This window comes from Diabrotica undecimpunctata, chromosome 9 (genome assembly GCF_040954645.1).
Source record: "Diabrotica undecimpunctata isolate CICGRU chromosome 9, icDiaUnde3, whole genome shotgun sequence".
NCBI classification, from domain to species: domain Eukaryota; kingdom Metazoa; phylum Arthropoda; class Insecta; order Coleoptera; family Chrysomelidae; genus Diabrotica; species Diabrotica undecimpunctata.
In genome coordinates, this window is record NC_092811.1 from 63,522,591 (window position 1) to 63,535,075 (window position 12,485).

General features: G+C 34.3%; 1 protein-coding gene across 1 annotated transcript; it reads right to left on the reverse strand.

Moving 5' to 3' along the window:
- Positions 1-2,469: 2,469 nt before the first annotated feature.
- LOC140450984 (uncharacterized) lies at positions 2,470-9,065 on the reverse strand. Its single transcript, XM_072544688.1, has 2 exons — positions 8,972-9,065; positions 2,470-3,155 (listed from the first exon to the last, which is right to left on the reverse strand). The coding sequence occupies exons 1-2, from the start codon at positions 9,063-9,065 to the stop codon at positions 2,470-2,472; spliced, it is 780 nt and encodes a 259-aa protein (XP_072400789.1).
- Between the last annotated feature and the right edge of the window lie 3,420 nt (positions 9,066-12,485).

A 12,485-nucleotide genomic window follows, 5' to 3' on the forward strand; every position in this document is an offset into this window, starting at 1 on the left:
TTGTTTTACATACTACAGTTCTAATATTCTTAATTACAAAAGAGTAAACTAAACTATTTGTTCTTAGTTTAGATTCATCTCCTGAGTGCAACCTATGTCCTTCTGTAGGTTTCGTTTGGACACAAGATACTATAAATTATACACAAGCAGACATTAAGTAAAATAATTATTAATAAAAATGATTTGTTAATAAAATTTAGAAAGGCAGTAAACATTGCATTTATAAACTGCGTTAGGCTTTCACGGCCATCGTCTAACTTGTTGAACTGTTTGTTCGGGCTGTCAGGCCGTTGTCTTCTGAGATTAGTTCTCGACGTTTCGCCAACACTAGGGGTTCGCATCTTCTGTAGATGTTACTGCTTAGCTTGTAACCTGAAAATGACGCCGCGTTGTACTACGGAGTCAATACTTATATTTCCCACTCGCCTCCCCTCCACTGGTTTTGGCTTGAGGGGGCGTGTCGTCGTTTAGAAACTCGTACAAAAAAATAAAGACGGTGACTTATTTTCACTCATCATTTAATTTTGGTCAAAATACTGCACCAGGTGCAGTTTATAATATGAGGTTTACAAGACCTAAACACCGACTGTAACAGCTTGAAAATCTTCTAACTGCCCTTTGTATCAACCGTGACATTGAGTAAAGTTAGCCAACTGTAGTGTCAACGACAGTACGCATGTTACTTTTAGGTAATTAATTTGTTGCGTATCAGATAACCGAAATAAAGTCATAAAATATATACATTCCATCAAATTACATCAATCAGTGTCGTATTCGCATAGACATAAATATTTAGTATGTATACCCTTAGAATAATGGACTATATTGTAAATATTGTAAAATTCTTAAAAAATGAATTTACATGGTTAATAAAGAATACAGTTGTCACCTTTATAGAACAATAGTCACTTAGACGTTAGTAGCAAATATGGACTAAAAATTAACATTTCTAAAACTAGTCATGATAATCAGTAAAGAAATAATTGAGAGGGTACAGTTTACCATCAACCAAAAAGTAGTAGAACGTGTGCCAAAATACACGTAGCTTGGCACTACATTATGAGCAGTGGGATCACTCCCAGGAAATAAAAGCTCGAATAGAAAAGGCAAGGGCAGCGTTCATCCAAATGTCAAAGCTGTTCAAATCACACAATTTGAATTTAGAACTGAAACTCAGACTCCTCCGATGTTATATATTCTCCATCTTATTATATGGAGTAGAGTCTTGGGCTGTAACAGAAGCAACAACGAAGAGACTGGAAGCGTTCGATATGAGGACATATAGAAGAATTCTTAAGATATCATGGATGGACAAAATATCAAATGTCAAAATACTCCAAAAACTTAATAGAGAGAGGAAATAATGTGCACAGTGAAAAGAAGAAAATTAGAATCTTTCGGCCACATCACAAGAAATGAAACAAAATATAACCTGTTAAAATGCATTTTGCAGGGAAAGTGAATGGTAAAAGAGGCGTCGGAAGAAGAATATCTTGGCTCAAGAACTTGAGGACCTGGTTTGCGACATCCACTACAGGGCTTTTCAAGAGAATGATTGCAAACATTCGTAACGGATAGGCAACAGAAGAAGAAGTCACTTATCTAATTTAGACCTATTGACTACTTACTATACATAGAGTGCGGTTACAATTTTTAAAATACTAATTTTTATAAACACATTGTTGTAGTATATCCAAAGTCAACTGAACCGCGTAAGAAACTGATAACTTTAAGATAACACATCTCAGGAGGTGCAGTTAAAACCTCTCTAATTATCTTGTTTCCACACCACACCACCCATGAGGTAAAGTTATCGGTGCGTTTTATTTTTATGTGGTGTCCCTAATAGGCCTAATCCACAATGCAATATTCATTCAGAGTCTGTTTCTGACTAAGAAGACGAATCAAAATGAGATTGTATTACTATAAAAGTAATAAGTTTTTTCACAACACTGGTAAATGCGACTGATTCAATTAATTTTAAAAGCCCGTATGTACCTCGTCTATCTATCTAGGAAAGCTCGAAACAATATGGATGATAAAGGCATAATTTACAAGAGAGTCAGTCAGCCGACGAATAATTACATACGCGGCAGAAACACGACCTGATACAGAGAGGACATAAAGAATGCTAGAAACAGCAGAGATAAAAACCTTTAGAAAAATCGATATTAAGACATTATAGGTTAGGGCTAGAAGTGCAGATATACGACGGATATGCAACGTGGACAACATTAATAACTGGATAAAAAATAGGTAGAATGGAACGACTACATAAACTGAATGACAAAATGGTATGACTGAATGATAAATAGAGTAGTAAGGACGGCGAGAGACGGTTACCCAAGAGGAAGACGATCAGTGTGAAAACTACGAGAACGATGGAATGACTGGAGGCACATTGAAAAAACAGACAGTTAAGTCTACAAAAAAGAAGAAGATGTATACCTCATAATTTTGCAAATCATCTTACTCCATTGATTCTGCAGAACTGTCTGAATCATTTGATCCTAAATGTATTATCACAGGCTCAACAACATCCAACCTCCACATATCGGCTTCTACTTTAATAACATGACTTATCGCATTCTTCCAATCGGTTGAATGTATATTGTCCAAACTGGCTTGCAAGAGGCGCTGGACATCACTAATTTTAAAAGTGACATTTTCCCGACCTACATATCCTTTTATTTGTGCCCAAATTAATTCTATTGGGTTTAATTCGCAATGATAAGGTGGTAGTCTTAAGACGGTAATGCCATGAACTCTAGCCATTTTATCTATTACATGTTGACGATATGTACCACGATGTTGTCTAATAATAGTCATTAGCTCCATTTTAACGATATCGCCGTATGGAATGGATTTTTCCCTTAGCCAATTTTGTAAAACTGCTTTTTTGTCACTCATAGTAGGAATTCGTGCAACAAGTCGGCTATGGTACGATGCATTGTCTAGTACTACCACTGAATTAGGTTCGATATGCTGAAGAACGTTTTCGAACCATTTTTCAAAGCATGCAGCGTTCATGTCCTCATGATAGTCGCCAGTTTTCTTTGATACAAAAACGAGAGCACTGTTTTGCAGAAAACCTGTATCGCTACCGATATGAGCTACAATAAGACGCTGACCTTTGCCTGATGGTGCTCGTAACCCTGTTGATAAGCCTTCTATAAATGCTTGTCGAGGAGTTTTTACAGTTGTATCATGTCAAATTTTGGAAATTATGCCCGGCGTTAATCCAAATTTCATCAAGATAATAAATTTTTCTTTTATAAGCACAATAATCCCTAATAGTGCGCAGATATCTTCGTCGCCATGATACTATTTCCTCTTTATCTATTAGAATCGATTGCCGAGACCGTTTCATATACCGAAAATTTAGCTTATGTAAAACTGTTCTTAGGGTTTCACGACTCATTGAAGGAATCATATCGTTTTCCAGTAACTTGGCCCTTACTTTTTTGATCGTTGGAGGCTTATTTTCTAAAAAGAATGTATGCACAGTCCTCCGTATTAAATTCATTTGCGTTTCGTTTAAATCGAGAGGTTTTCGTCCACGCTTGCGAGTTTTTGGCGCACATAAAGTTTCTGTGATTTTTACTTCGCGCACAATCCGCTCCACTGTCGAGGCTGACACCCCTGATAAAATCGAACAGAGATCTACAGCTTCCATTGTAGGATGTGTTTTCTTAGGTCCATCATACACTTTTCACACTATTTGTTTCTCAGCTTTTGAGAGTGGTTTGTGCCGATTAGATTTTGTGGTACTTGCGCCAGCAGCTGCATCCATGTTTATTTCTATAAAGACGAAAACATACTCTCATTAATATTGCCGAATTTTATTATTTATTACATGTTTTAATTTCTGTATTAAACAATGTCAATGAAATGTCAATTAAAGTATTTTTATTATCGAATGTTGCTTTATTACCCAGTAAACTTGAACAAAAATTGAAACGACATAATAAACAATATTTCTTACCTTAACTTAAATATGACGATAGAAGTTTTTAACAGTATCTGGACCCTTTTTAAAATTATTTGCCGACCCCCTTTCTATATATTTTTCGAAATTTTCTTAATTAAAAAAAAATTGATAATACAATAATTAACTACTGACTTTTCGATTAAAAATCAAGTATTATGTAATCGTTTTGCTTTATTACAATATAATAATTAATTCTTGATTTTTTTTATTAGACATCTAAGTCTTACTAGTTTTGTATTAAATTTTACAATGTGTTACTTATCATTTCATGATTTCATTTAAGATAAGAAGTACCTATGGCAAATCAATAAATCTAAATTTCACAGCTAACTGTTTAATGTACTCACCTCTAAATAACGAAATATATTTAAATATATTTAACAATAATAATAGAATTCTATATCTACGAGTTTCCAGTGGAAACTTTCCACTATTCACCATAATATCGTATCAAAAATCACACACGCTCACTGTACAGCACAGTACGCTACTGACACTCGCTAGATTTGCCAATTTGCAATCCCTGCAAATATATTAGTCACCGTCTTCAATATCTTGTCCGAGACTAGTAGCTTCTCTTTCTTCGTGTTTGGAGGGAAGGGTGTTTGTGGATTTTAATATTGGTATCCATGTCTTGTTAATTTTCAGTCCTTCTTCTATCCGATTAAAATTATTTGGGTGCTTATATATTTCCACCGCTTCCCGATACAACCGTGGGTAGTACTGTGAAGTTTTGTCTAGCATCTGCGTTTCTTCAAATAGTATTCGATGTTCTTCGCTTCATAAAGCGTGTTCGGCAACGGCAGATTTGTCGATATGTCCTAAACGACAATGGCTTTTATGCTCATTTATCCTTGTGTTTGTGTGTCTTTTCGTGGTTCCCACATACACCATTCCACACACAGATACAACCGATCTTAAACAGTCCTTGATTTTCTTTGTAGGCTTGAAAATGGTCTTTACGTTGGCTTTTTTAAGTATGCGCCCAATTCTGTCCGTTACCCCCGATATATAGGACAAGAACGCTTTGCCTTTACATTCTGTTTCTTCGTCCTTTCTTCTAGAGATGTTCTTTCTTCTAGAGATGAGGGCGAAGAGAATTTGTGAACCACAGCATCTCCAAAGTGAACTTCTTCAGATTGAAAAAGCGCTCAGATAGAAGCGCTATGTATCAGATGTATTTATTCATTTTAAAGACCATTTCATTCACTCGATCATGTGTTTCGCTCCCAAAACACACACTGGAGATCGAAAATCAGGGTTTACAAAACTATTATCAGGCCAATAGTATGTTATGCATACATATGCGAGACATGGGTGATGACAGAAGAGACAAAAAGAAAACTGGAATTCTTCGAAAGAAAAGTCCTAAGAAAGATATTTGGACCTATTAACGAAAACGGAATATGGAGATCCAGGTATAACCATGAACTCTACCAACTGTTCAAAGAGACACCGATCTCATAATTCGTTAAACTTCAGAGACTTCGCTGGGCTGGTCATGTAGTAAGAATGGAGACAGAAAGATTGCCAAAAAGAGCCCTAGATAGTAAAATGCAGGGCGCAAGACCAAAAGGAAGGCCACGGAAAAGAAGGAGGATGAAGTGCTGGAGGATTTGCTAGACGTGAGAACCTGGAGAAGATCGGCGCGGGACCGACAGGGTTGGAGGCATAGTTTGGAGGAGGCCAAGGCCCGATTTGGGGAGAGAGAGAAAGAAGTTTATTGCAGGCGGCAGTTACGTTTATTGAGGGGCCGTTTAAAAATGTATTTATTTATAGTCTCGACCGGGCCAAAAACGTAAAAAAAAACACGTTTTTGGATCTTATTTTCTCTCGTTATAACCAAATTTGCCTCGCTATAGAGGGTTATAGTTCAATAGAATTTTCACAGGACATCTAATGTATCTCGTTATAAGCGAAACCTCGTAATAACCGTGTTCGTTATAGAGGGAGTATACTCTAGTATACTTCCCATATACAGATATATATATATATATATATATATATATATATATATACAATATTATAATACAAAATAAACATAACGAAACAAAAAGAAGAACAAAATGAGTTCTCCCAAAAAATCACTCCCTATGTTAAAAAAATATAACGAAATCACAAAATCAAACCAAAAAAAAGATAAATATAAACTATAAAAGAAAAAAAATTAATTACATTTTTTAGTACACATTCACTACTAACTCGACCTATAATTGTAGATATGTGAATACAAGTTACAAAATAGTATGGTCAATTAGGCAATTACATAATAATAATAATAAAAAATAAATAACTACAATTTAAGTTGAAAATACATTTTAATTTGACTCCTACTTTGTATTCGTCAAGTATTTATTATATCCGAGAACAATTTTCAAAATAGAAATTTAAACGTCAAATTAAACATATTTTCAACTGCAATTGTGATCAATTCCCATTAAAAATAGTTAATATCACTAATTTTTTATTCCACTGATAGTTGGCCTTAACGTGAAACTCTCCTGCTTAATATTGGCTTGAGATAGGCAACGATGTTGGAAATTAGTTTTGAGCTTCGCAATCCACAAATTAGTCTACTATTTTCGAAGTTTAAAGGGTTATTAAAATTAGGAAATACCTTAAAAGCGCTCCATAAAAGGAATTGTACAAATCTGCTGATAAATTAACAGTAACATATAGCCAGATAATGTTTATATCGACCTTCATCTTCTAATATCATTTAAAACAAAAACAACTAATAGGTGTTGATTTACTATAATTTTATTATTTTTTGTTTCAGGTTCAAAATAGCAGCCGTGCGCAAATCACTGTCTGAATACATATAAATGGAGTTTTGGTTATTAAGACGTGCAGACATAATCGAGTTTGATTTTATGCTTACTACTAAAGTCTTTCTGAAGAAGATGTAATTTTAAGTTTGTATTTTTTATGGATTTGAAGAATCAATAAATATACTGGTGTATCGGATCAACGATTAATTGAATGTAGAATATAAGAAATGATAGCAGAATTAAAGCAGAAATAGCCGCTTGTGTTTAGAAAAAATAAAGAGATAACAGCGAATAGCATTCAAAATCTGGGTCTATTGTATAAATATATTGTTAATATTAAATGTTGTTTATTATGGTGTTTTATCAAGTTTTGTTCAAACAGTTAAAGTCATAGATATGCTATAAGTTTATTTGTAATAATCAGTACGTTTGTGTCGGCTTTATGTTTTAAAAAAATCGATTTATACTTATACAATAAGGAATAGAGAAATAAGTAAAATTCGAACGACGCCGCTAGTACTTACGAAAAGATATTTATTGTATTTTATGAAGTGGTAAATGGTAGATCATCGTCAAGGATTTTCAACACCAATGACGACCAATATTTGTTATAATAATCATAGTTTAACATTGACTTCAAATTTGAAAAGTCAATTTATGCTTATTATAAAACAAGAAATTGGAAGCACGTTATAGTCTTCATCGGAGATGAAAAGGACGAAAGTTACTTCATAAGTTAGGCAGTATCAAAAATTGGCTATAATTTGACAGAAAAGTTTATATTTTGAACGAATGTTGGTCACAATATACTTATACCAACCCTTCTAGTTTCTGTAGTATATAAAAGCAAATGCCGAATAACTTGGTTCCAGCATTATTAACACACATTTTACAGTGTGCCATGGTAATACCGCACATGTTAGGACAGTTCTATATGTTACAAAGTTTATTTGTAATAATCATTACGTTAGCGTCGACTTAAAATTTAAAACAAGCGATTTATGGTTATAGAATAAGGAGTAAAGAAGTGAAATTTAATATTTATTTTTATGGCCTGAAAACTGATAGATCAGTATTAAAGATTTTCAACACCAATGACGACGTCCTGTACATAGTATATTTATTTATAATAATCATTAGGTTAGCATTGACTTCAAATTAGAAAAGTCAATTTATGATTATTATAAAACAAGAAATTAGAATATATCAACGAGAAGATTCTACAAACAAATCTATAACTGTCGACTATAATAAGTGGATTGATCTGGAAGTTTCGGTAGCGGCTGATTTTTTTGACAATCAAAGCTCAAAATCAACAAGTCATCTTTGACCTTAAGAAGGTCATAAAATGCTGTATATTTTAACTTGTGCACTCGCTCAGTTGTTATGAGAGTAGCTTTTTGAGGTACATCTTTGCATACTTTTATTTGCTCGGTAAGTGACGAGCAAGTTGAACAAATGTTCTCCCATGGGCTACCAAATCCTAAGTTATATTGTGTGTTAAAAATATATTGCTTTTTTACTTCAACAGTTTTGTCTTGAACAGCTGCTACGTACTTTCGCGAAAGTTTCCGTACATTAAGTTCAGCTGAGAGATACTTTCGACCCATCTTATTTGCACAATAATGTTTCCCTACAGTTCAAGCTTTTCAGAAAACGCATAACACTAGTTTTTTGTCTGTAAACTTGTGAGCAGTTCTATCCTCTTCTTTCTTTTGGCATTTCACCAGTAGTAAAGTACCTTTGGGATAGGCGATTCACCCTAAACCTGGATACATTTAAGGTTTCCAAAAATGTAGTATACTAAACTGAGACATTTTTCTTTTCATTGTTTCATATAAAATATTTCGCTCTAGCTTGCTGTACTGTATTCCTATTATTTTTAGGACACCTTCTTTGGATTTGCTACATAGTCAAATGTTTTAAGATAAAATGATCTTGCGATATTTTATCCTGTGTTGAATAAAACTTTGAGCGAAAGCGTCTAATATCCGGGGCTGATATTGTTCTACATAATAGTGCGCCACTATGGTGGTTGCATGTCGGGAAGCCTTTTGCCGCATATCTAAAAAAATAACTGAAGATAAATATCGGTTAGATTGGCTATCGTTTATTTTTTATCTGAACATTCAAGTTAAGCAAGACATCAATTTAACAATGCACAGTTAATATTAAAGTTAGGTCAAATACCTGCATTTCTTTGCCTCACTTCTCTTCCATTTTTCCGGTGCCTTCACTCGTTTCCTAGCAGTTTCACCAATACTTTTGTTTACTGGTCGTACAGTTAGGGGAGGATGGGGCATTGTGAACCATCTAAGGAAGATATGCACATACTGTTAAACCAGAAATGATTTTGTTTTGTTTAATTAATTAGGGACGTTCATTAAACATTTAACTGTCATTTAGTTGCAATTGAAACATAATTTATTTAACGTATTTTCAACAAAAAAATGACAACTGACTATATGTCAAAAGTTCACATTGCCCCATAGGGTGGGGCAATGTGAACTACTGAGGAAAGTCACACTATTTCATTATCTAATGGCTATGTTTGGTAAATAAAATCAAGTAAAAACATTTTTTTTATTAAAAATACTTAGAAAACCGGTAACAGAACATTAGTAAAAATAGACACATGTTATATTTATTCAGAAATACAAAATTCACACTGAAATTCTTCATCATCTTCTGGATCTATTCCCGCACATGCTTCATGAGCCCATTTCAGACAGGCCGAGCAACGTACCCATCCTTCTTCATTGGCTGATGAGGAGAACCACTCGTTACAGTAAAAACATTCAGCATCTTCACCATTGCCATCATCTTGTACTTGATGGTTACATTTATTTTTTTTTCTTTCCCTTACCATCTTTGGAAGGACAAACTTTTATTTTTTTGTTACTTCTTTCACTATCTTCGTGCTTATCATCATTTATTTTTTTCTTAGCTTTTTCCTTTTTCATTGTTTCTATTGCCTCCTTCGTGTTTATTTCAAGTTCTAATTCTAGCTTATACGGACTAGATGTCAGTACAGCCGTTTTACCTTTTTTGGATTTCCTCTTTGGTTCCATTAATTTACTTCTCTTTGGCAGAGGACGAATGTCTTTAGGGCTGTTTGCTCCAAATGAAGTTGTTGCTCTATTGTGTGCAGGGGAAATTGTCAATTGAAAATCGTTACCAGTATGAAGCTTTGCAACTGAGGTTGAAGCAATTACCTCATCTTGACTTAAGTAAGGCTCTGCAGTTGAAGTTGAAGGAATTGCCTCATCTTGACTTGACACTGGTAGACTATTATTCTCCAAATCTCTTTCAGTCGTAGCAGATGGTGCAAAATCGAGGTCTGTAAATATATTGGGATCATAAGGTACTATCCCACATTTTTTAAAAGCGTTAATAGCAGTCAAAGGTGTTGCAGCTTGTAAGAAAGCCTCACCAAAAATTTTAGAGATTTGGAAAGCTGTTACCACTCTGCCTGGGTTGTTATTAAGAAACTTTTCTAATGCCATATCATAATATCGTGCTAAAGGAGCCATGACACCAACATCGGTTGGCTGCATTCGATGGGTGGAATGTGGAGGCAAACAAATGATATGTACATGTTTTTCCCTTGCCAAATTAATTACTTCTATGTTTTTTGTATTGCTGCTGTGTCCATCCAAAATCAATAAGATCGGATCGTCTTCACTTGGTTTCGTTTGTTGAAGAAAATGTTGAAACCATATTAAAAAGAGTTCACTATTTATCCAGCCACTATCGCTACAGGCGAATATTGAACCTGGAGGTGCACCAGCTTGGAGTTCAACTTTCATTCTCTTTCTTGCAAAGATTAACATCGGCGGTATGAAGATTCCTGATGATGACATGCAAATAACGGCTGTTGTTATTCCACTTCTATCAGCAGAAGTAAGCCGTCCAACTTGTTTCCGTCCTTTATGCGCCAAGATTTTACTATTACATTTGGGGACTGTACCTAGACCTGTTTCGTCACAGTTAAAAACACGCGTTGGATTGACATGTTTAGAATCCAAAGTAGCTTTATACAGATCAAAAAATTGTTTTACATTGTAACGATTAAAAGCTTCAGCTCTTGCAGCAGATGTTGATTCGGGTTTACGTAATGAAAGCCCTGGGTGCCGTTTTCGAAATCCGTACGCCCAATCTAAACCTGCAAGTTTGTTTGTTTTATTATATGGATGGTCTATGTTATTTTTTTCGGCTAACTGGAAAGCTAGGTGACGAAGATCAAGCAAAGTAATTCCGTATAAACGCTTCTCCATATCTAAGATATAATTATACAATTCTTCTTCCTGTTCCTTGGTAAAAACCGTTTTGTAGAAACCTAGACCCTTTTCGTCAGGAGAAATTCTTGTTACTTTTTCTTTGCATCTGCGAATTAACGTTGCTTTCGGGATACCATAAACTTTACTAGCTTTTAAATAGCCCATTTCCCCAGCTTTAACTGTCCGGATAGCATTCTTCAAGGCAACAAGAGACCAGGATTGTTGCTCAGTTTTCCTCACATAATTTCGTACCATTTCTAACTGCAAAAGAAGCATATAATTAAAAAAGTGTCAAGAAAATATAATGGGGCAATGTGAACCACTCCTAGTCCACGTTGCCCCATGCGTAGTACACATTCAAAATATGGAAATTAACGTACCAGTTCACAACGTATCAAAAGCAAATCTTAATTATTAAAAGCACATTTTACAAGCAACACCACAGTATCAAAAAGTTAAAATAATCATGTCTACTTACCGAGAAATCTTTAGTCAAAAGTAGTAAATTCCTTAGATCAGCAGCGACGAAACACGTGTTTTTAATTATAACACGTTTGAACGTACTCCCCGTGCGTTCACACTCATACTAAAAGTAGATAAGATGTCTACGCATATTTGTAGTAGTTACTAGATGCAGTGTTGCCAATTTTAAACAAAATAACCGATGTGGTTTACATTACCCCCATGGTCCATGATGCCCCATCCTCCCCTACATCCATTATGTTTGTATTTTATTACTTTAAATATCGAAAAAAAAAACGACAATAACTTAAAAAAGTACTTCGCTTGTGTGTATCTAATTTATAATAAACTAAGCCGAAAGGCGAACACTGTCGCTAACAAACAGCCTAGGTGGCACGTGACCGTAAGCCTCCAGTCTCATAGGCTGAAAGGGAGAACATGAGTTCTGCAAGTTGATACGGCGGTGAATGTTAGTTTTTTTATAACAACGGGATTTTTTATATTATAAACACCACCACCACAGACAATTATTTCAAATTAAATTTGCCAAAGAATAGCTGAAATGTTGCAGTATATGTCTCAAGGACCTAGAACCCTATTAGAAATAAAATTGTTACAAGTGGCATTTGATGGTGCCAAATCATTTTTAGAATAGTTGTAGTTTAGTGTAGTTTGTTTATAGTTATAATAATAATAATAATAATGTTTATTAATTTGTCATATATTTTGTATAAAAAAAAACAATAATTTAAGAAAAATAAACATCTAATACTACCCGTTAAAACCAAAAGTGGTCGAGCACGGGCGTCGTGTGTGCACTGTGTATTTGATACATTAGCAATCCAATAATTACATATAAATAATTAAATAATTCTAATTATACAATAATTCTGTATTTCAGTTTATATAACGCATATTTATGTTTTGATGATGAAAATTATACTTATTTTGATTTTATAACTTTCATAATCAAAAACTATT

What these genes read in the sequence shown, in the direction of transcription:
- LOC140450984 (XM_072544688.1), bottom strand. Translation starts at nt 9,065, where the DNA reads ATGCCCCATCCTCCCCTAACTGTACGACCAGTAAACAAAAGTATTGGT. An exon ending in ACCGGAAAAATGGAAGAGAA is followed by an intron (nt 3,156 to 8,971) that starts GTGAGGCAAAGA and finishes GCTTATCAACAG; the next exon opens with GGTTACGAGCACCATCAGGC.